The sequence below is a fragment of the Boleophthalmus pectinirostris genome, unplaced genomic scaffold (assembly GCF_026225935.1).
Source record: "Boleophthalmus pectinirostris isolate CB_2022bp ecotype Guang Dong unplaced genomic scaffold, ASM2622593v1 HiC_scaffold_4, whole genome shotgun sequence".
Classification (NCBI taxonomy): domain Eukaryota; kingdom Metazoa; phylum Chordata; class Actinopteri; order Gobiiformes; family Gobiidae; genus Boleophthalmus; species Boleophthalmus pectinirostris.
Window position 1 is genome coordinate 37,783,547 of NW_026571353.1, and position 25,104 is coordinate 37,808,650.

The 25,104-nt window shown below is 42.2% G+C and overlaps 1 protein-coding gene across 1 annotated transcript; it reads right to left on the minus strand.

Moving 5' to 3' along the window:
- Window positions 1–3,032: 3,032 nt before the first annotated feature.
- LOC129411334 (uncharacterized) lies at window positions 3,033–18,060 on the minus strand. Its single transcript, XM_055161971.1, has 14 exons — window positions 17,978–18,060; window positions 15,610–15,786; window positions 12,787–12,946; window positions 11,128–11,225; window positions 10,769–11,044; window positions 10,600–10,687; window positions 10,367–10,503; window positions 9,738–9,843; window positions 9,531–9,602; window positions 9,167–9,276; window positions 7,592–8,832; window positions 5,890–6,211; window positions 5,136–5,226; window positions 3,033–3,748 (listed from the first exon to the last, which is right to left on the minus strand). Exons 2-14 carry the CDS (start codon window positions 15,666–15,668, stop codon window positions 3,614–3,616), a joined length of 2,895 nt encoding a protein of 964 aa, XP_055017946.1. The 5' UTR covers window positions 15,669–15,786; window positions 17,978–18,060; the 3' UTR covers window positions 3,033–3,613.
- Window positions 18,061–25,104: the final 7,044 nt, after the last annotated feature.

Consider the following 25,104-nt stretch of genomic DNA (forward strand, 5'->3'; position numbering starts at 1 on the left):
TCTTGTCTGATCTCGGTCTCAGTCTTGGTCCCTGACTCAGTCCTTGTCTAAGTCCTGGTCTCAGTCCCGGTCTGGTCTCGGACTTCGTTTAGTCCTGATTCAGTCCTGGTTCAGTCCGGAGGCGCAAATAATGAAGAAAATTGTTGTTCCTTTTCTTATTTTTGGTTTTATATTGAAAAACAAGGTTCTTCTTCTGCCGCATTTTGGACTTTGACTTTGATTTTATTACGACTTAATTCTCGTAATATTATAACTTTATTCTCATAATATTACGACTTTATTTTAACTTTGAATTTATTGACTTTATTCCTGAAAAATTATGACTTTATTCTCGTAAAATTATGACTTTTTCTGGCTTCGACTTTATTCTCATAATATTACGACTTTAATGTCGAAATGTTATGACTTTATTCTCGTAGCGCCAGCATTTTTTTAAAATCTGACCCTTATACTCCGTCGTAGAAAAGACAGACCAAATAAACAAATGATAATGATAAAAAAAAGAGTAACGAAAAAAAGACAAACGAAAAAAAGACAAAAGAAATACAAATGTTTTATATAATTTTCTGCCTGTTTTGAGGCTATTTAACATTTTGAGCAGCTGGATGGTGTCATCAGCCGAAAATAAAAATGCTAATGTATTAATAATAAATCTTTATTTTTAAAGCACTTTTAGATCTTAGCCAGAGAAAAGCACTGGTTTGAGAGGGGAGTTAAAGAGACTATTTTTGTTAAGAAAGAGACTCCTTCTCTAAATAGAAACGGAGGATTCAGACACCATCTATCATCCTCATCCTATTTACCACTCCATCCTCAAACCTAAATCAAAACAAACAAGAGAACAACAGGGGCAGCCATGTCAGGCCCAGAGGTGTGAAAGCCCCATTATGGCTCTGAATTATTATGCTAATATGACTCCACATTCAGTGCAAGATCAATAAGTCTAGAAACTGTAAACAAGTATTTCACTATTGTTAACCCTTCCCTTCAGGCAGATATAAGTATTCTCACCAGAACTGAAAAAGCAGCTTGGATGAGCTGGGAAACATATTCGACCAAATAAACTTTTGTCCAGATGACTAAATGAATTTCTCCTTTTCCATGTGTATTGCTCTAACAGAATATGAATCATCTCCTGTGTAATACACTGAGCTCACTTCACTGCTGTTTATCCATATTTGTCCATATTCTGCACTGTACATAAGAAGAGTCAGAGTCAATATTGTACATACTATATCACTGTAGCAGATTTTATTTTATTACTACTATCTATGTTATAATATTGGCCTGAAGGAAGACAGAGGTCAGGACCAAACATACCAAAACATTATAACATGGTTTTCAACAGTAAATTTTGTGTAATATAAGACCTTTAAGTCTATTTTGTAATATTGGTTTATTTAGATTTTTTTGTCTTGCCGTTCTTAAACTGTGCATTGCAAAACTAAAATATCCCCAACGTGGCACAAATAAAGTTTCTCTTATATTATCGTCTTGCTGCTCCAAAAGTTATTTCATAATACATTTCATAACAAAAACAATAAATAATTCCAGTATAAAACACTTTTTTCAAATCATACTTTATTAGAAACATGAAAGAAATTGAAACTGTGACTCATTCAGTTTTTGCATAGATTAAATTAATAGCATCATAAATAAATAAATAAATAAACAAACAGGCCTCACAATCTTATCAGTAAACCTTTTTAAATAAATATTTGAAACTCTTTGGAGTAAAATGCATTGTCTTGTTGCAGAAGTAAAAAGCAGAAGGAACCATGACGCTTTGCTCCTTTTCAGAACAGCAAAAATAAAAACACCAAATAAGCGACCTCAATAAAATCAGAGGTCGGTAGTACTTGCGTTTAATTCTCAGAGTAGTTTTAAGACCCCATACTTTTACTCCTACTTGAGTGAGTGTGTATTGCACAGTGTAACAGTATTCTTACTCGAGTAAAAGCTGTGTTTCCTCTTCCCTCTGTGAGCGAGTCTAAAGTGACAAAAGCTTTATGTCAACAATATGAAATGATTTGAACATTTGTGTTTTTTGCAGCGCTCCTTCAGTAGCCGAGTAGCAGTTTCCTCAAATACATTACTCTTACCTTTACTTGAGTGATTTCTTTGATTTCTACTCGGTACTTCTACTTGAGTAATAGTATTTTGAAGTAATAGCCATATTTTCCGGACTATAAGGCACACTTAAAATCCTTTAATTTTCTCAAAAATCGACAATGCGTCTTATAATCCGGAGCACTTTATGTATTAATTCAGGTTGAGTTTACTGAGCTCGTACGACTTTGATAAGCTACGAAACCGCCCCGCTTGATGGATTGTTGGAGCATTACAGCTACTCGCAGAGTAATTGAGTCGTGTCCTTTAGTCCGACCGAAGCTGGCCACATCAGCGCACAAGGAGGGAGCTGTTTTTTCAGTGCTTATAGTTTATGCAAATGAGCCATGTGGTTTTAAGTTTCATTTCTGTAAAACGTAAACAAATGTGCGCAAAGCTGCATTAAACACATTATTACTCAATGTATATTTGAGTCGCCCTCTTAGTAAATAAACCACCCACATTCACATTTATAATCCACATTCGCCAAGACAGTGAGGCAACACCGGGCGAATTACACCACGATCTGCCAATGGATCGTGGACGCCTGGACTAAGGATCAGACTCAAGTGCCGTCTGTTTGTTTAATGCGCTTTATAATCCGGTGCTCCTTATGTATGAAAATAGAGAATTCAACATTATTCATATTGCGCCTTATAGTCTGAAAAATACCGTAATGCCTTCAAAATAGTATGCAATGCTCCTCCAACCTAGCCAGGCTGGTGCCACCTAGTGCCTCTGCTCAATTTCATTTCTCTCTAGTCAGGAATCAGAATACACCAGACATTTCGCAAAAACCCCAGAAGTGTGAGTTCGGGGCACCAGCCAATCAGCGAAGAGCCAAACATTTAGTGTTGTCAACGATTCCCGAGATCGAGGATTTAAAGCCGAAACAAAGAGAGTGTTTGATGAATTTTATCAAGGGGAAAGACGTTATTGTCCTTCTTCCTACGGGATTTGAGAAAAGCTTAATATACCAGTTAACCCCGTTAGTGGCTCATTACATGTGTGATTACTAAATAGCAGCGACTGGTTAAATAAATAAATTACTCGCCCCTGAGTGAGAACATATCATCTGTGTGGGCCTACAAATTTAGTGAAAGGCCCGTCCCCGCAAACTGGGCAAACTGTACTTTTTACCCCTCCAGTCCAACGCCCCTGCATACAACCTCTGGCTACTGTTCACACATCTCGTCACGATATAATAGGGCGAAATCATTATTTGAATAGACGCAATCAACAATTCACAATGGCCGCAATTTTTAGTACCATCATTTCCTCCACAAACAACTAATTCTGTGTTATTCTGCGTAAAAAACTGCTAACCCTGTAGTTTAGATCTGTACAAATCTGTTCTGAAATGTGATTCTTGTATTAGTTTGTCAGTTCAGAATCCTATTATTAAAATATAAATCACAAATCTTATCACAACTGCAATGTTTATCAGAAAAAAATTGCTCATCCCTACTATTAGAATGGATTCTGCATTGCTGGGTTGATCCTTTTAATTCCCTACAACTGCGTTTTGCTCAGTGTGGCTGGTCTTGAGGTAAGTTTGTAGATGTGAGATCAGAGTCCGCACACACAGAGCCTTTCTCATCATGATCTGCTCCAGCTGCTGCACGTACTCCACAAAAGCCTAAAAACACAACACAACACACAGTCCATCAGGGCACTGTTTCTCAAAATGTGCATTTAATTTAGAGACAAATCTGTAATATGTTTATCCTCTTTTGGGTTAATCACAACTTAAAATGGTTTAGACTCATTTCAGACCTGCTTTAGCACTACTGCAGGTCTGAAAAAGTCTAGGTTTAGATCTGGTCGCACTCAGGAAGTCAGATATTATCTTGGCGTCAAAAGTGTGAGAAGCACTACATTGAGGTCTATGACAAATATCAATACTGGACTTGTTTCTGAACTCAAAAACGCATTATCTACAGTAAATGTAATGTTAATCTGAAACATTACATTTACTGTAGATAACACATTAGCTTTAAATCTACATTATATCCTTTAAAGAAAAAAGATGACAGTAAACTATTTATATTTGAAGGTGCTGTAACTTTACTGGTGGAGTCGCCTGCTTGTCACCATGGGGATGTTAGAGCTTTGCCTGGAATGTTCCACAATATAAAGGGAGTCCCAAAAAATTTGACATCATTTCGCAGGCCAAAAATTTTGGCAATTCTTGTTAAAATAACCTCAAATTTTAACAGAATGTACAGAAACAGATCAAGATTTTATATTTAATGTTTTATTTTTGTTCTGTTGTCAGTTTGAGCCGTTCACTCCCAAAGAGAAGTCATCGCTGCTATTTGGTCGTGGCATATGTAACGCACCAAATCTCGTAGGAAGAAAGGCAATAACGTCTTTCCCCTTGATAAAATTCACCAAACTTTCTCTTTGTTCCAGTTTTAAATCCTCGATCTCAGGAATCGTTGCCAACACAGAATGTCTTCGTCTACTTCCATCTCGACGCTTTGTTTACTGTTGTGCTGTTCCACAAAAGGGACACAGACAGGGGCTTGAGTTTGACGTCATGGCTTCACAGCTCTTTGCTGATTGGCCGGTGTGCAGTCTACAACTTCCGGGGTTCTTGCAAACCTTCTAGTGTATTTTGATTCCTGACCTAGTCACCGGAGAGAAATGAAATTGAGTGGAGGCACTAGGTGGCATCAGCCTGACTCAGACTGTGCAGCCTTCAACGCAAAATTTGGAAAAACTTCACCAACTGGCAAACAAATTTGGACTTGGTACCAAAAATGTAAAGAATTCGGCTGATTATGCAGGACTAAAGGATCTGGTACCAACATCAGCATCATCATTGAGCTAGACTTAGTAGTTTTCAACATAATTGCTTTTAAAATGATGTCAGTTTTTTTGGGACACCCTGTAGCATTACATTTATTTATCATCATAGAAGCAGGTGACAGATGCAGATGGCAGACCCTCCACCAGAAAAGTTCCACAGTGCACCTTTAATACTTCCCAGTGCCACCTCAGGTTCTCTAAACCTTCCTCACCATCTGAGGCTGCTGCACCAGGAGAGTCCCTTCTCTGTGGGACAGAAGCTCCATCTGTTTGCGCGTCTCTAAATGAGCCTGGACGACGAGCCTGAAGAGGACAGAGGACAGAGGTCAGGACCAAACACACCAGCACAGGGGGACACATCATGTACAACTACTGGGGTCACATTATTAAGAAATTACACTTCTCAGCAACTTTCAATAATATATTTTACAGTGTAACAGTTCTCTTATGTAAATGTTTTGGTGACTCATTTAACTCATTTTACATTTGGGGGATTTTCAGGTCTATAAATAATGAACTGATTCTGTTTTTTCTAGCCAGTTAATGTTTTATCCTTCTGTGCAGTGTGTAATGTTTCTGGTAGAGAGTCCGTCATCTGCTTGTCTCCATGGAGATGTTATTGCTTTGTTATTGCTTTGCCTTTAATGTTCCACAGTATGGCATTAATCAGACTCAGAATAACTTTTTTTTCCCATGGAGACGAGCTGGTGACTCCAAAGTTCATATTATACCTTCATAACATCTGTAACTAAATAAACACAAATGCCGTACTGTGGAACATTCCAGTCAAAGCCATAACATTTCCATAGAGACAAGCAGGTGGCGCACCCTCAACCTGAAAAGTTACATAGCACTACTTTAACATTTTTGTTCAATACTAGTAATATTGTTTCAAGTAAAGGTTGTCTTCCTTCACTTTTGGCACCGTTATCAAACATCTTTAATTAAACCAAGTATTTTTCTTACTGGTTTCCTCTCATCCACTCCTCAGATGTGCTTTTGTTCTCTCTTCTCTCTTCTCCTCTCTCAGACGGTGGGACCTCAGAGCTGCTGTTCTCGCAGTGACCAGGCGGTGGCACTGTGCCGTTCTGGCTCAGGGGGCAGGAGGTCACGCTGCTGTTGTTGTTGTTGTGGTGAACGTGGGGACTGTTGCGTGTGAGAGCGGAGCTTTTATTAAAGACCGCATCACCTACAGCAGAGACGGGCTGAGCTGTGGGCGCGGCTGGCTGGATGGCGCCCCCTTGTTGTTGTGAGTGGAACCGTATGGCCCAAGGAATCATAGAGGAACCTGGAAAAGATAAAAGAGTGACTTGTAATATTAAATTGTTTTCCTGACATTTCACTGCAGCAAGAAGCAGGTTTTAATTTACGTGATTTAATTGTTGAAAAATGCGTACAGTTTTTTAACCCAACAACAAGTGTGTCACAACGCCTTAAATACAGAACAATACAGGATTATTCAAACCTGCATGAATCTCTAGTGAAGATCTAGTGTTAGCCAACCCCCCAAGATCCTAACATAAGTCAATTGGAGCCGGGGTCAGAAGGAGTGAAAAAAGTGAGCATCAAACCTCCATGTTTGTTTTCCCAGTGGGATGTGTCTATTGTCAAAGCCGATCTTTTCAAGTCTTTTGAACCATATTACTTTTGTTTCTGGTTCTGATATTGTCATATTTTAGTTTTGGGATTCGGACATCGTAATTGTGTGGTTGTTGAATCCTAACAGCGGAAAACAGCTCGAGAAATGGGCTTCAGAAGTTTGCAAACTCCATAACTGCAAAAGTGAATCAGATGTGTGTGACTGCAAACCTCCATTCAAACTGTTTCCATTCCCAAAGGAATTGAAAAATAGTGAAAGGTGAAGGCGATGGGCAGGATTGATCCACAGGAAGGACCAAAAAGGAAACCTTTGGCTGCCTGAGTTTGCAGTGAACATTTTGTATGTGGAGCGTCAACAAAGCGCTCCACATACAAAATCCCTCGCTTAACCTTGGTTACGAATTTAAAAAGTCAACGCCAAAGTGAAAGGTACCAGCTGTTCATCAAGAAACACCTTCCACTGCAAAGAGACCAAGACGTGATGTTGCTGTAAAACCACAAGAACAAGAAAGTGCAGCTCAGTCTGTTTGTCTTCTGCACCTCTCACTTAAACGGGATTTTGCTTTGTTTTTGCTCCACATACAAAATGTTCACTGCAAACTCGGGATAATTTCTTAGGCAGTCAAATGTTTCTTTTTTGGTCCTTCCTGTGGATCAATCCTGCCCATCACCTTCACCTTTCACTATTTTTCTATTCCGTTGGGAAGCGAAACACGGAGGTGTGCAGTTACACAGATCTAATTCGCTTTTGCAGTTATGGAGTTTCCGCTGTTAGGACATTCAACAACCTCACAATTACCACGTCCAAATCCCATAACTATGACAATATCAGAAACAGAAACAAAAGTGATATGGTTCAAAAGACTTGAAAAGATCGGTTTTGACAATAGACACATCCCACTGGGAAAACAAACATGGAGGTTTGATGCTCACTTTTTCGGAGGATCCTTCCCAGTATGAATTGTGCAATGACCAGAAGTTTGAAGTTTGTGATGCATTTATTACAAATGGAAGCTTTAATAAATTTGTTGACGCTTTCTTCTCTGCACCAAAAGTTCTGAGGACTCACCTACTGCTTGAGGCACCTCCAGGTAGCACTCGTCAGCGCCCTCTTCTGGCTCCCACACCGTGCTGCACACAGGTAAAGACGTTTCTAGGTCCCTATCTGAAGTGGTTGGTTTTTGTTGGAGATGCAAAACTGAAGCTGGCTTCTCCAACGTGGACAACCACAGAGGGTCCATTTCTACACTTCGCATTTCTTCCACCATTTGAAATAACGCGCCATGCTTTTCTGTACATTCATTACGCTGGTTGCCTTCATTGGACTTGGGACTATTTGGTATCATTTTGGAAGAGTTCAAATCAGAAAGCGTCAAAAGCGAGTTGCTCTTCTCCGCTGCAGGAGACAGGGGGCGCTCTGCCGGGGCTCGCGGGTCGCACAGTTCAACCGTAAATCCTTGTCTTGGGGTACGATTGTTAATACTTTCGCCTACATTTAAACAAATTCCTGAGATCGCTTCATTGTCCGACACCCAAGCACTTTTCGCGCCGCTATTTTGAGCTGTTTTTGCCTGTTTTGTCCTATTTTTTCTCAGTATCGCATCTGTTTTGTCAACCAAATCTTTGTCAAACACTGCATTCACCTCAGAATCAGGCTCATGTGGCTGCACTCGGTTGATACGAGCTTTAAACTGGCCCAAAATGTCTTCCATGGCCACTGAAGACGCGAGCATGTTTTCGGTAACATGTGAATTCTCTTTCGGGGAGTCAGTGGATGTGTTTTGAGAGAGCAGATCAGAAGACGTCAAAAGTGGATCAAATTGTTGTAACTGTTGGTGATAGAGTTTAAGATGCCTCCTCTTCTCTTGGTCTTCGAAACGTTTACTTGAATCGTTCCATTCGTAACTTTTTTGGCTTTGCGGTGCCATCTTTCTCGGACTAAATTCAAGATTTTGTGGTTGATTTGATGCCTGGTTACGTAGTTTCTCTGCCCTGTGTTCGCCCTCTTCACGGCTCGTTCTTCGTGGAATCTGAACGGGTGAGATCCAGGTAAACCTCCCCCTCCTGTCCTGGTTGTGTTGGTGTTTCTTGGGTGTAGAGCAGAGGAACGTGCTGTCCTCGTGGGTTCTTACGGGTGACGGCGTTGGCGGGGCATTGGAGGTGGTGGTCCTTGGTTTCTTGGGCGGACTGGAGCCTCTGTAACGCCCCCTGCTGGCACCACTGCTCTGGGACAGGTTTTGTTTTGGGGTGGAGGTGTTTTTACCTCGTCTGGCTCTCTGCTGCCCCCTCTGGCCTTTCAGCTCCTTCACACTGTCAAATAAAATAATGAAAAATAAACAGAAAGCAATAGGACTAACTATTAAGACTGTATTTAAAGGTGCACTATGGAACTTTTCTGATGGAGGGTCCAGAATCGGCTTGACTCCATGGAGATTGCATTGTTTTGCCAGAAATGTTCAAGCGAGTGAGAGTCAGGTCTGTGAAGAGGCGATGCTGCTCATAGTAACAACACATGTAGCTAAAGCTTTTAAGATTTAAGCTTAATGCCACATGGAGGAACATTCTAGGTGAATCAGTAATATCTCCATGGACACTACCCATCATAAATGTTCCATAGTGTAGCTTTAAATGTGTCTGTTCTCACCGGTCGGCGTATCGGAGCGTGTTCAGGGTGTGTTCTGTGGAGCAGTGACCGGGGGAGATGTTCGCGATCATACAGGTCAGGGAGTCTCCGATGAACGAGTCCTTCAGCACCTGAACACAGGTCATGAAGTCAGGACAGTTCTTCCTCTCCTTCTCTGCTCCTCTTCTCCTCTTCCTACTCCTTGTCTATCTACCTCTTGTCCTAGTTTTAGTTTAGGTTTTAGGTTTATTTTAACAGGGACCATGTACAAACACATTAATCTCATAAACAAAGAGATGCTGTACACTTCTCTCTTCCTCCTTCTCTTCTAATCCTCCTCCTCTCCCGCAGCCCTCCCTCTGCCTTTAAAGTGCTGGTGTCTCACCTGGGTGAGTTTGCTCTGTCTGAAGGGTGTGTGGCCCTGCTCCTGGTCTAGAGAGCGGATGCACTCCTTTAACTGAAAACAAAGAAAGTTACAAGTGAAGTCAACCATGGAATATTTTCATGTGATACTGTTTAAAATAGATTCATATTAACACTAGCTCAGATATAGTCCTATACACAGTAACTCTATATCCACAAACAGCTGTACCGCGAGTAGGCTCTGGTTGATCTCTGCTCCCTCCACTCGGCTGCGTCTGTCAGAGTCTCTGGAGTCAGACGCTCGCTCACTGCCGGCCAAGTCCACGAACCACATCCTACCACACACAGTAGATTAGATACGTTATATTTATCTAACCCTTTAAACCCTCAGCTTTGACTTCCCTACAGAGCACCCTGGGTCTTTCCCGGGGCCTCTTCCCGTTGGGACAAGAAAAGCTCCCCAGTCCAAGATGCCCTCCATTCAGTTGCTCCTCTCCACGTGGAGGAGCAGCGGCTCTAGTCCGAGCTCCTCACCACTGTCTCTAAGGGAGTCCCCAACCACTCTGCGGAGGAAACTCATTTAATTGCTTGTATCTTCCCTCTTTTTCCTCTCGATTATTACCCAAATCTCATGAGCACAGGTGAGAGTAGAAGAGTAAATTGAGCAGAAAACTCAAGAGTTTTGCCTTTGGACTCAGCTCCTTCTTCACCACAGCAGTCGGATACAGCGACAGCAATACTGCAGATGCTTGTGAACATGAGATACTTAAACTCCTCCACTTGAGGCTCCACCTGTTTATAATATCCTCATCAACAATACTGTTTAAGCCCGTATCAGTGCGAGTGTGAGGGACTGACCGGCCATGCACTTTCTGACACGCCCCTCTTGGCTCCGCTCCTCTCAGTTGGATCTGCAGCAGAGCGTGAGAGCGAGACGACAGTGGGTTGACTCCGCTGCAGCCCTGAGAGCGTTCCTCTGAGCCCCGAGAGATCACCTGACACAGACATGACACATAATAAAGAACATGTAAGATTCAGATGGAGGATGAAGAGTCAGTTATGTGAGGAGCAGAGATCTGTGTCCTTTTAACCTGCAGCAGAGTCTGGACTGACTCCACCCTCCTGTGACACAGCCCCGTGATGTGCACGTTCCTCTGGCCGTCCTCTCGTGCAAACAGCCTGAACACAAAACGTTTAGGGTAAGTTTATTTTCACATCACACAGTCTAATTTAATGTACTCTAAAGTAACAGAGCCACACCTCTTCCTGTGGTCCAGCAGGTCGTACAGCTGTCCACAGTAGATCTCAAAGAAACTGACAAAAACACTGAGGTGGGCGAGGGCGGGGGAGGAGGAGAGGTGAGAGAAGAGGTCCTGAGCGGCCAGAGCGTACAGGCCCGGCTCCCCTCCAAAGCCCCACCTGCCAGACCCGCTGCCTGACCCGCCCTGATCACCCGACCCGCCCAGAGAGGAGCCCAGCATGGTGTGGGTCTTCCCCGCTCCCGTCTGCCCGTACGCGAAACAGGTGGCACTGCCCCTGTAAACACACGATCAGATGGGTCCATTAAGATAAACATTTGTCAAATATAAATGTGACTCTGAGTGTATGTGTGAGCTCACCCCCGGAGCATGTGCTGGACCAGCGGGCAGGCCGTCCTCTGGTACACCTCCTCGTTAGAGCAGTCCTCTCCAAACACGTGGTCAAAGTAAAACTTGTGCTGCAGAAACAGGAGGGAGGGGTCAGTCTGCCCCAGGGCGACTGTGGCGACAGAGCTACTGCTTCTTTTTTTCCTTGGATTTATACAGCACTTTTCAAAACATTCAAAACCCTTTATCCTGTGGTACCAGGATTCAGAGAAAAATATGAAATATCTTTGTAAGGAGTTTTACTTCTACCACCATATCTACGTGTTTTACTCAAATGAACCTGGTAAACAGCAAACATGAATATTTAAACAATTTTGTGCTGCTATTACTGGCCCTGCCCTTTCTACCGACTCCTGAAAAAAAACAGTGTGTTTTTTACCGATCCTTACAAAAAAAAAGGTTGAGGACCGCAATTTTATACTATTCAATCACTGGGCTCTATTCAAGCTTACGTCACACATCAGGAAGACGTTTGGAAAGATATAATTACAACTTCCCAGACCCAGACTTCATCTAAATGTCATTGTAGCGTTCCGTTATGTTTGCCTAATCAACAATTACATGACACACAACTCTGAGCGCACTGGGTACATGCGATTAGAAGAGATGAGGCGCCAAATTCAAGATGATTCCAAACAGCACATACGTCTGCAGTCTTCATTTTACCGCTGATCACATTTACTCCAGTGGGTTTTGATCGCAATCGGTTTTAATAGATCCATGTTAGGCGAGCCCATTGTCGGTAACTACGCCGGAAGTTGTAATCACATCTTTCCAAACGTTTTGGTTTGGAAAGATGCAAAGAACATCCTGGTTTGTGACGTAAGCGTGAAAAGAGCCAATTGACACTCGGTGGTGACTCGTAGAGCACACTGACAGAACTGAGGCTGTCAATCTGTGCCATCGGCCCTTCCCACCATCACCAACACTCACAAACCAGATTTACCCTGCGTTTGATTTTCTTCCGACTCCCAGTTGGACCTTGGATTTGTGTATTGTTATGTTTCGTGTATTGGACTACGTGGAATATGATTATGACTATTCCCTCGTCTTGTAAAAACGCTGTCACTTTTTTATTTTTCTTTTGGAATTTGCACTTTATTTTATGTTATGATTTCTCTTCCGTTACAACCTTAGGGACGTTAATGCCCGTTAAATTAAGTATTTGTTCAATATTGGCATCGCCACAACATCGACTACCAGACCAATATTCAGTGATACAGATACGGTGACGTGTTGCAGTGATACGAGTGACTGAAATTGTCATTTAAACAACCAAAATGTCCAAACACAATGAAAACAGTTCATATTTTGACTCCTTGCTTGGTCTACTTTTTCTGCCACTGTGATCTGAGTCGCGCCGTCCCAGGAAAAGGGGTCTGCCAAACAAGTCGCAACTTCCTCAGAAAACTGATTTGGAGGGATAATCAAACGCAGGGCTATACTAGACACAATGACTTGCCTAAGGACACAACAACAACAGCTTGCACTAGCACCCCCCTGTGGCACCTGGTATTCCCAACGGTCTCCCATCGAAGTACTACCTAGGTCCTACTCAGCTTCAGAGCTCGGATCAGGCTTTGTTCAGGAGGTTCAGACATGGAGCTGACATCATCGTCTGTAGACACTCACCTGCAGCTCGTAGTGTGTCAGGTCCACGGCCGCTCTGCTCTCGTGCACCACACAGCTCTGACCAGCAGAGGTCACCGCGTCTGTCTCCTGTCTCCTCTCCTCCGCAGGGGTCAGGGGTCGCTTCCTCACGCACACCCAGATCCGAGGCTCCCCTGATCGTCTGCGCACAAAGACTAAGCAGTTTCACTTTTGCTTGAGTTACTTTCACGGTGTCACTAATCTAGAATAATCTTGATATCATGACATTCCTACTCCCACATTTCCATATAAGGGACTTTTCCTGTTACCTGTTGCTGGGAGTGGGCGGGGCTCTGGTTTGGGGCAGTCCGTAGTTGTACGCTGACGGATTGGACTGGTGCACTGGTGTCCTCGTGTTTTCTGCATTCACGGTTGTTTTGCTGGTTTTCCTTCTCAATGATTTTTTACAATTCTGTTTTGGTTTCATATCTGCAACGGGTTTTTCTAGTGAACTATCTAACTTTCCACAATCTCGTCTGAAACTAGTATTGGCAGATGGATTTTCAAATGATTCCTCAGACGGCTCACTTGCTGTTTCTGAACTAAAATCAAGCTGCCTGCAAAGTGAGGACAAACCACTCCATGGTTTAATATCATCTGGACGAGAATTTGGGGTAACAGCGTGGCTTTCCTGGAGTGTCCTTTGGGGGTAGCTGCTCTCCTCGTCTGCCCCAGCCTGGTGCAGCGTTTGCGGGTCCAGAGTTCGGAGCTGTTGGACCAGGTGGAAGAGGCGGGTCCGGTCCTCCATGGATCTGATGCCCAAAAGAGGGAAGTCGTCCAGGGTGAGGACTGTGAGGTGAGCCAGGCTTCGCACGCCCACCGAGCTCAAACTGAAGGAGATTACAGTGGAGGAAATAAGTATCTGATCTCTTGCTGATTTTGTACGTTTGTCCACTTACGAACAAATGAACAGTGTATAATGTTAAGGGTTAGGGTTAGGGTTAGGGTAGGTTTGTCCACTGACGAACAAATGAACAGTGTATAATTTTAATGGTAGGTTTATTTTAACATTACGAGACAGAATATCAAAAAAAAAAAAAAATCCAGAAAATCACATTATAGGAAATATATTTTGATTGATTTGCATTTGAGTATGCAGGTATAACATAACAATAAAAAAACACACTTGATAAAAAGTAAAGTAAATAAAAAGTCCCCATCTCTGGATAGGGCTGTGCAAAAATATCTAAATATCGATATATCATATCGTTTAATGTGATGATACAGTATCGATATCGTGGACTGCTGTATCGATATATCACCAAGAGTATTTTTGGTATATTTTACTAAATTATTTTGTCACAGCTACAGTTTTGTTGTTTGTTCAGAGGAACGAAACTCGTTTATGCTACACATCTGACATTTTCACTGTTTTTGTGAATTAAAATGTTTCATATGAACTTTGCACAAGAAGTGGTTTAACAAAGACTTTTAGTGTCACAGTCACGCTTTTTATTTTTTATTGAACCATATTGAATCGATTTGAAACTTTGACATTGTTTAAATCCAGACTCAAAATAGTTCTGTTTAGCTGCATATGACTGAAAGGTTTTCATTCCGCACTCTTCTCTCTAATTTATGTAATTAGCGTGTTTTTCGGACTATAAGTCGTGCATTTTTCATGGTTTGGGTGTTTCCTGTGACTTATACTCTGGTGCGATTTATATATTAAAATTTTCAGACTGAAGCTGTGAGAGGCTCTAGTCTTGTGTGTCAATATCTAGTACGACTATTACTCATGTACCACTGTCACTTCGCTCTACTGCGCATGTCTCCTGTAGAAAAAGTCGCTGTATTGCTGCAAATAGTGAAATATTCAGCCGAAAATGGTAATCGAGCAGCAGAAAGAAAGTTTGGAGTAAACGAGAAACTTGTGAGGTACTGGGGGAAAGCGGGGATGGAGAACACAGCTTTACGGCAACCGGGCAGGGTGCGCCATGAAACTTTCCTAAAGTCACTGGATGAATTGACAAAGCCTGAGCTTCAATGACAATCGAAACCATCCTGTCGGGATTCAGAAAGGCTGGAATAATTCTAACTGAACTGATGCTGAGTCTGACGACAGCGACACAGAAGAGGAAGCGGCGCTCTGTTTACATCATGGATCTATGGTTTATCTCAGGAGGTTGAGCAGAAGTGACACCGAGGATGAAAAACTGAATGGATTTAGTGATTTGGAGCGAGATGGAGAGTTTGTTAAACTTATATTCTGTTGTTTACGCTATAATTATCTGAATAACTGTTCATATGTTACGTTAACATATTAACGCCTTTTCAGTCTGTTGTTCTATTTTTATTACTTTAACTTTCATTTCAAGATGAAATGTTGGTTCCTGGTCTCTGATTTTACAAAATACATTTCCCCAAAAAGTGCAACGTCTATATGTTTTTTTCTTCTTCATTGCGCATTTTTTGGCTGGTGCAACTTATACTCCAGAGTGACTTATAGTCTGGAAAAATGTTTTTCTTATTCTGTAAAGCACTTTGAATTACTTTGTGTATGAATTGTGCTGTACAAATAAACTTGCCTTGCCGTGAAATATATCAGATCTTATTATAATCGAAAGCTCACTGTATCGAGATATGTATCGTATTGTGGCCTATATATTGAGGTCTGTATCGTATCGGCAACTTCTGAAAGATACCCAGCCCTAGAGTTTGAAATGATAAAAGATACTCGATACTCTGGTCACGACAAGATAACATGATGATATTGCGGCATGAGAACTGATTTATCACACATGATATTCTACAAAATGTCAGTCTTTAAAACGATACAAGTGTAAAACCTGAGCGTGAGTTTACCTGTCATAGTGATGCTGCAGCCCCACAGCCCTCAGACTCTCGTACAGGCACCGGGACATGCTCCTGTCTGCTCCTGCCTGCTCCTGTCTGCGGTCTCGTGGTGTATATATGTTGCCCGCAGAGGAGACCGGAGGAAACCCGAGCCGCTCCTCTGCACACGGCCGGGCGCTGTGGAACCTGCCACACATTCACAACAGAAATATGATAAAAATAGAGACGGACGAGCAGCAGCCGCATAACTGAGCTATAACGTACGCTGACATGGCATCTGATTTAATCCAGGGTGCAAAGTAAAGCAGTAAAAGTACTTTGTGACTTGACTTAAAGCTGAACTGAGGCTATGTTCAGACTGCAGGGCTTAATGCTCAGTTTGGATTTTTTTGTGAAATCTGATGTTTCTGCGAGGTCGTTCACATTTCCAATTAAATGTGAACTTGTATGTGATCTCCAGTGTGAACTTTAAACGCCCCAAAACTGTCCCGCATCCGCATCGAAGGACACAACGACGTCACACGCAGCGAGTGCTTTGTGCTCGGTGTTTACGGAAGTAGCCTTAACATGGACGCGAGCATTGAGCACCTCGAGATTTTAAAGTTGCTGTCATACCGGAGCCAGAACATGTACAGTTTATTTGTTTGAAGGAGGAGATTGAGAAGGAGAAGGAGAAGGTTTTTGGCCCTGGTGTTTTGTGGGGCAGTGGCAGCAACGTCCGTAGAAAGGAAAGTGTAAGTGCAGAGTCGCAGCCAAGAGTAGTGGGATTGTTATGTGCTTCACTCCTTCACTGACACAGAGTTCATACACAATTTTCATCTGACAAGAAGAACGTCTGTGTACATTTGTGACGTGCAGTTTGGATGAATGTGACCTGGCCGTTCACACTGAAGTCACATGTCAAAAGATCTGATATGTATCGGTTTTATGAGCACATATCCAAGTGGCCTGGGTCACTTTTGAAAAAATTGGATCTGTGTCATTGAGACTGTCATTAAAAGATCAGATACAGGTCACATAGGCTGCATTCAGACTGCAGCCTGATGTGACCCCAAATCCGATTTTTTGGCCTCTATGTTCCTGTATCTGATCTTTTAATGACAGTCTGAACCACACAGATCCGATTTTTTCAAATGTGACCCAGGACACTTGGATATGTGCTCCTGAAACCGATACATATCTGATCTTTTGACGTGCGACTTCAGTCTGAACGGTCAAATCGCATTCATCCACCTACACGTTATCAACAAGACACAAACGTCACTATTCTGGAAAGTAGGAGAAAATTGTTAATGAACTCCATGTCACTGAAGCGAAGCACATCACCACTCACCACTCTTGGCTACATCTCCACATCCACACGTTCCTTTCAACGGACGTCGCCCCACAAAACGTCACGGCCAAAAACCTCGTCCTTCTCCTTCTCAATCTCCTCCTTAAAACAAGTAAGTTGTTCATGTTCTGGCTCTGGTACGAGAGGAACTTTAAAATCTCCAGGTGCTCAACGCTCGCGTCCATGTTTGGACAACTTCCGTAAACACAGAGCACGCTCGCTGCGGTTGACGTTGTCGTGTCTCCAGTGTCACATGTGGGACACTTTTGGGCCGTTTAATGTTCACACTGGAGTCACACACAAGTCACATTTAATTGGAAATGGGAACAACCTCGCAAACACATTGTATTTCACAAAAAAATTGAGCATTGAGCGGAATTGAGCATTAAGCCCTGCAGTCTGAACGTAGCCATAGGGGCCAAACAATCGGATTTGGGTCACTTCAGGCTACAGTGTGAACATAGCCTTTGCCACAGAAAACCATTAACCGGAAGTTAATCGCAAACCTAAAGCGGAGCCCGTTATGAAAAGGGTCAATTAGGCCTGGAAAAACCTTGGGGGGAAACACACAAACATTCTTACAGTGAAAGGAATCATGCCTGATTGTCTCCAGAGATATTCACTATAATTCAATATTGTGGAATATTTCAGTCAAAACAGTTACATCTCCATGGAGACAAGCAGTTATCAAACCCCCGCTAGAAAGTTACGTAGTGCACCAAAGATTTTAGGTATTTTTATAATTTAAACTTTACTTGGGCTACTTGTTGTGAATTTGAACGTTGCCTTCATTTTATTTTAAAGCAAATAGTTGTAGCTTACTTTGGCGTTGGCTCTTTGGAGAGATTTTTTTACTTACTTTTGGTTTACGTGCTGCTAAAATGACAGCTCCTAGCATTAGCATCTCAAAGAAAACATCACATTCTGCACCACTGATAGTCTACAACGTGTTTAGACTATTTCCACACGTAACAACACCATGGAATAAACCGTAAATGTCGCATAAAGATGTTGTCATTTTAAAGTGTCAGTGAAACTTCTCACCTGATGCACGAGGGGCGATTTGAAACTTGTTTTTTCACCAGACTTCGACCTAAACAAACGCATTAAATTTGCAACAAACTTCAGATGGCGGCGTCAGTATCACTATTTCCGTACACAGTCAGGTTTCCATGGCGACGAGGAACAGCCAAGAACCGCGTGCTGTTCCGTTTCCCCCGCTCCTGTGCGCTTTCTGTGCGCTTTCTCTCCGCTTTCTGTTTGTTTTATGCGCTCTTGTCCGCTTTTTATTTGTTTTGTGCGCTCCTGTACGCTTTCTATCCGCTCCTGTGCGCTTTTTGTTAGTTTTGTGCGCTCCTGCACGCTTTCTATCCGCTTCTGTTCGCCTCTGTGCGCTCTTGAACGCTTTCTTTTTGTTTTAATGCGATCCTGTACGCTTTCTGTCCACTCCTGTACGCTTCCTGTCCTGTTTTATTTATTTTTATTATTATTTATTAGTTTTGTGCGCTCCTGTACGCTTTCTATCAGCTTCTGTTCGCCTCTGTGCGCTCCTGTACGCTTTCTATTCGCTCCAGTGCACTTTCTGTTTGTTTTATGCGCTCCTGTCCGCTTTCTGTTTGTTGGGTGCGCTCATGTACGCTTTCTGTTCGCCTCTGTCCGCTCCTGTCCGCTTTCTGTTTGTTTTGTGCGCTCCTGTCCGCTTTCTGTCCGCTTCTGTTCGCTCCTGTCCGCCTCTGTCCGCTTTCTGTCCGCTTTTCTCCGTTTCCTGTGCGCTTTCTCTCCGCTTTCTGTTCGCTCCCGTTCTCTTCTGCACGCGTCTCCTTACTTTTTTCCCCCGCCGTCTGTCCGCTTCGGTCCTCTTCTGCAGGTGCAAATATGAAAAGCGAGCTCCTCTAAAACACCCGGTGCATTTGGTCTGATCGTAAACGAGACAGATAATCCTAATCTTTGGGGGTTAATGCCTTCTAACAACCCCCCAGGCAGAAACCTAAACCTCCGGGGCAAGAACATATAGGCTCCGTCTCATCACATGTCACAAAAGCGTTATAAGCAGTGTTGGGAAGGTGACTTTTAAAATGTAATCCCCTATAGATTACAGATTACATACCCCAAAATGTAGTTTGTAACGTAATCCATTAAATTATTTAAAGTGAGTAACGTAATCTGAATACTTTGGATTACTTGATTTGCTGTAGAGAAGCAAAGACGAGGAAATCTTCACATAAGATGTTTTGTCTGTTAAAAGAAAATAAAAAGCCCAGACTTTACTTAACCAAATTAATCCTGTTAAATCCTGTTTTAGTCCTGGTTTAGATCTAGTTTAGATCTAGTTTAGACCTGGTTTTAGTCCAGGTTTTAGACCTGGTTTTAGACCTGGTTTAGACCTGGTTTTAGACCTGGTTTTAGACCTGGCTTAGACCTGGTTTAGTCCTGGTTTTAGACCTGGTTTAGACCTGGTTTAGATCTAGTTTAGATCTGGTTTAGACCTGGTTTTAGACCTGGTTTAGTCCTGGTTTTAGACCTGGTTTTAGACCTGGCTTAGACCTGGTTTAGTCCTGGTTTTAGACCTGGTTTAGACCTGGTTTAGATCTAGTTTAGATCTAGTTCAGCGGCAATGAATGGAATTACCGAAAAAAAAGGTGGATATGGCCCAAAATGTGAAAACAGGAAAATATCGCATTGTAATCCATTTATTTCAACAAAGTAACTGTAATCTAATTACCACTCACTGAAACAGTAACTGTAACTGAATACAGTTACTCATAATTTGTACTCTGATTACTTAACTCCGGTACATGTAATCTGTTACTCCCCGACACTGGTTATAAGTGACATTAAACTGTATTTTCTAACCCTAACCCTTGCTTATTTCTCTAGTAAAATAAAATAAATGAATGAATGAAATAAACTGGAGGGATAATTGAGAACATTTCCTGCGTTTGTTGTCTGTGTCCACACGGGGGCGCTGCGCATCAGTCTTCTAAACTACACGTGCGTTTTGTAAAATTGGCGCTTAATTTTCTGAGTAAAAATCCGTCCAGATCCGCTCAAATGGCTTCTGTTCAGAAAGTGAACTCCAAATTGGCTCGTTTTGAATGTTTTTGTTCGTGTTTGTTGAGTGTTTTGTTGTCACCGCCATTTTGCAAATTCCTGTGTTTTGTCAAGTCACAGAGGTGAGGAGAACTTTATATAAACAGACTGCAGTGTTGGGAAGGTTATTTTTAAAATGTATTCCCCTACAGATTACAATTACATACCCCAAAATGTAGTTTGTAACGTAATCCGTTAAATTACTTAGAGAAATTATTTTTATATGAGATCACTGCTGCTTTAAATTATGTCCACCTACTGTTTAGACCTGGTTTAGTCTTGGTTTAGTCCTGGTTTAGTCCTGGTTTATACCTGGTTTTAGTCCTGGTTTAGTCCTGGTTTAGACCTGGTTTATACCTGGTTTAGACCTGTTTTTAGACCTGGTTTTAGACCTGGTTTAGTCCTGGTTTAAACCTGGTTTTATTCCTGGTTTAGACGTGGTTTAGTCTGGGTTCAGTCCCGGTTTATACCTGGTTTTAGTCCTGGTTTAGTCCTGCTTTAGTCCTGGTTTAGACCTGGTTTTAGTCCTTGTTTAGTCCTGGTTTAGTTCTGGTTTAGACGTGGTTTAGTCCTGGTTTAGACGTGGTTTAGTCCGGGTTCAGTCCTGGTTTAGACCTGATTTTAGTCCTGGTTTAGATGTGGTTTAGTCCTGGTTTAGACCTGGTTTAGACCTGGTTTAGACCTGGTTTAGTACTAATTTTATCCCTGGTTTAGTCCTGGTTTAGACCTGGTTTAGTCCTGGTTTAGTCCTGATTTAGACCTGGTTTAGTCCTGGTTTAGACCTGGTTTAGACCTGGTTTAGTCCTAATTTTAGTCCTGGTTTAGACCTGGTTTAGACCTGGTTTAGTCCTGGTTTAGTCTTGGTTTAGACCTGGTTTAATCCTAGTTTAGCCCAAAATGTGAAAACAGGAAAATACCGCCGTGTAATCCATTTATTTCAACAAAGTAACTGTAATCCAATTACCACTCACTGAAACAGTAACTGTAACCGAATACAGTTACTCATAAACTGTACTCTAATCTGTTACTCCCCAACACTGACATTCTCTGGTCGTACTTTCAAATACTGTGTCTCCATGACAAACAGGTGGCATTTTTGGCTAAACAAATGACAATATATTTCCTCTTCACTGTTGCCCGGGATCAGATCGGTCCAGAATATTCTCCTGAGACCCAGTCCATTCATTTGTGTCCTTTATAATGGACGCTGAGTTAACCACTTTATCTTTTAAGTGTTTTGAGACAGACTCTTAATGGGGGGACTAGATTCCTCTGCCTAAATAGTGCTGGGGGATTATAGGCACTGTCATGTCCAGGATAAAAGGAGTTAGTTTGTGGTGGCACTATGATATATTTTTTTTAAATCAAGAAAAGGGAGTCTAAAAACGTTTCGAGGTGACTGTAGAAGCTTGTCAAAAAGTTGATCACCAAAACTCTCCCGTGTTACAAAATTATAAATAAAAATAAAATGAAAAAAAAAAAATCTGAAAGCTAAGGTGTTCATTTACCTCCAAATAGACAGAAAAATCACAAAAAATATATATTGCAATACACTTTTTTTTCTTTGGGTCCAAGGAGGATATGGACACTCGGGACATTTTTGTATAAAATTGGGACAAATCTATCCACCGAGTGTCTCCGCTCTATTTCATTTCTCTCCAGCGACTACGTCAGGAATGGGAATACACTAGACGGTTCGCAAAAACCCCGGAAGTGTGAGTTCGGGCACCAGCCAATCAGCAAAGAGACATATATTCAGTGTTGTCAACGATTCCCGAGATCGAGGATTTAAACCTGGAACAAAGAGAATGTTTGGTGAATTTTATCAAAGGGAAAGACGTTATTGTCCTTCTTCCTATGGGATTTAGGAAAAGCTTAATATACCAGTTAACCCGGTTAGCGGCGCATTACATACGTCCAGACTAGGGATGGGCATGCGATGAAATTTTCTTAATCGATCGTCGGAAGAATTAACGATCAATTATCAATTAATCATTAACATTTTGATATTAAAATAATCATCATTATTATTACTATCTGCACTACTAATCTGCATAAATAAATTCAACTTTACGACATATAAACCGTAACGACTCTAGAGCCACATCAGCTGTTTGACATTATAATGTGTTTAATTCAATTTGTGCAACTCTCACAGAAACAAAACTTAAAACCACATCACCAATTTGCATAAACTAAGCGAAGATAAAACTACAGCTTTTGTGTCACTGATGTGGTTCAATTTCTGTCAGATTAAAAGACACGACTCAGTGGAATACAGGTTAGTGTGACCAGATTTGCGTTTGTCAAAACCAGGACACCGTACGGGGGGAGGGAGGTGGGGACTCGTCATTGACATTGAGCAACTCTCACCTGGTAAAACTTTTTCCCACTGGACACCGAAACAGATGTGCTGCTTTATACACTGTGCACATGGACTCACACTTGTCCCGAACGCAACGGAAAGCGTGGAATTTCTTGTACAAATCATCGTTAAACACACATTTGTGCTTCAGTACGTTGCAGACTGACCAAATGTTTCTGAGTGCAGAGAGCTACATGTACAGACCCCTGTTTGGTCACACTACGCACATCAACCTACATTCAGTTTGTCGATTAAAATTAACGTAATCGATAAAATTCTTAAAGATCAATTATCGATTAATGGATTAATCATGCCCATCCCTAGTCACGACCAAATAGCAGCGATTGGTTAAATGATAAAAAGTACCTGCCTACTGTCGAGCGAACGAATCCTAACACTGCAAGGTCAGACGGTTTCTACGAAGTGAAACCGGCTGATCAATCAGGCTAGGACAAATCACTAGTTATGTACCGTATTTAAGCTTCCAACCAAATCAAAAAACGACTGCGCGCACAGTCCAGAGCGCCCTATACACGAATCCACTCGGGTGTCCCAGCACGACTTCAGTAAACTACAAAGCCACAAAAACACACACGGAGCAGACAGCGACCGCACGGTGAAAAACACCCGCGGACACACTCATCACTCCACGCCGACGAGGAACGGAACGAAAAAACAAACTGAAAAAGCGAGTGCGATGTGCCACTTCTAGACAATTGAGTCACTGCGAACATGCCGACAATCCAGCGGTCCCAGACAGCACCCTCCCAAACAAAGCCCAGCAGTCACCGTGAACGCGCCAAACAAACAAAACCACTGACCCATCCAACTGTTGTGTTTCCTTTAAAGTCCCACGCGGTTTATTTGTGGAAAAAAGTTCGAAAATAGACCATTCAATGACAGTGCGCCTTATCATCCAGAGCGCCTAATAGTGTGGAAAATACGGTATAAATGCAGGGACAGAGGACACAGGGCTCAAAACTGGACCGATCCCAGGAGAACGGGGACTTCTGGTCACTCTAGAGGAGACAATCTAAAGTGTTGACATGACTTTTACTCCTCACAAACTGAAATACACAAGTCAAATATAGGATTATATTATTATGACACAGTTTGAGTTTAAATCTTTGTGGTTCCTTGACAGTCAAACCGCAGCATCCCGGACTCACGTGCTCCTCCGTTCAAGGTCCCCCCCTCAGACGCGGGACCTGGACCAGTCTTGGATCAGGTCCGGGTCTCGGATCAGATTCTCTCAGACCTTTCTCAGACAGCTGCGGTGAGGTAAGTGTGAAAATGACTAGACATTTAACACGAAACAATCTGCCCCCATTAAAGCAATAACACAGAGAGCACAGGCACGCCCCTCACAGAAATCTAACCCACAACCTCCTTATACTGAGAAGACACAGGCTAACCACTCTGCCACTGTGACACAGAGAGGACAGGCGCACTCCTCAAAGGAATCTAACCCACAACCTCCTTATAGTGACACAAAGAGGACAGCCACACCCACTTAGGCCTGTCACAATAACACATTTTTACATATGATTTATCACTGAAGTAAATATAGACGATAAATGAAAATACTGCAACTAATTAATACAACTAACATAAAAAGCTACAAAAACTATTCTAAAATAAAAAAAAAAACAACAACCCCACAAGCTTAAATAAATAATAATAAATAATTTCTGTAACGCAGTCATGTTACGGCATTACAGGGAAAGAGTAGTAATATTTTACTCTGTACAAATGTGAGTAACGTGTGTCACAATGTATTTTTAACCTGGATTGAAGTGGTGGGTTTTTCGTTTTTCTTCATACAAATTCGCTAAAATCACAGCGATCAGCAGCAGTGAAACAACATTGTTACGGTTACAAATGTCGGGACGGGCCCGGACGTGCGCCCGTGTAGACCGTCGGGTGACCATGAGCGAAAGGATCGATGCAGAACTCCACGCTCAATGGGGCGATTTGCAGCCGACGCCCGATCGAGCTCTGCGGACGCCCTGTTCCACGGGCTCTGGGTTCTCTCAGGGGCGGTCCTAGATCAAATAAAAACAAATCAAACTTTATTTATAGAGTGCTTTTCTTACAAAAATGCAACGCAAAGAGCTTCCAAGAGATTCCATGTCCTAGTCCAAGATTAGTAATGGTTTGGTCCTGGTTTAGTCCCTGTTTAGGCTTGACTCAGCCCTGGTTCCGTGCTGGTTCAGCTCTAGTTTAGTCCTGGTTTAGACCTGACTGAGTCCTGGGTCAGTCCTTGGTTCAGTCCTGGTTTAGTCCTGGTTTTGTCCTGGTTTTGTCCTGGTTCAGTCCTGGTTCAGCTCTAGTTTAGTCCTGGTTTAGACCTGACTGAGTCCTGGTTCAGTCCTTGGTTCAATCCTAGTTTAGTCCTGGTTTAGACCTGGTTTAGTCCTGATTCAATCCTGGTTCAGCTCTGGTTTAGTCCTAGTTTACACAAGGTTCAGTCCTGGTTCAGTTCTGGTTCAGCTTTGGTTTAGACCTGATTCAGTCCTGGTTTAGCTCTGGTTTAGACCTGGTTTAGACCTGATTCAGTCCTGGTTTAGCTCTGGTTTAGACCTGGTTTAGTTCTGATTCACAGAAGTTTTTCATTCAGCCTTTCACATCATAAATCTTATTTAAAAAAAATTAAAAACATTTCATAGTACTGTTTAAAAAAAAAAAAAAAAGTACACACAATAAATACTGACCT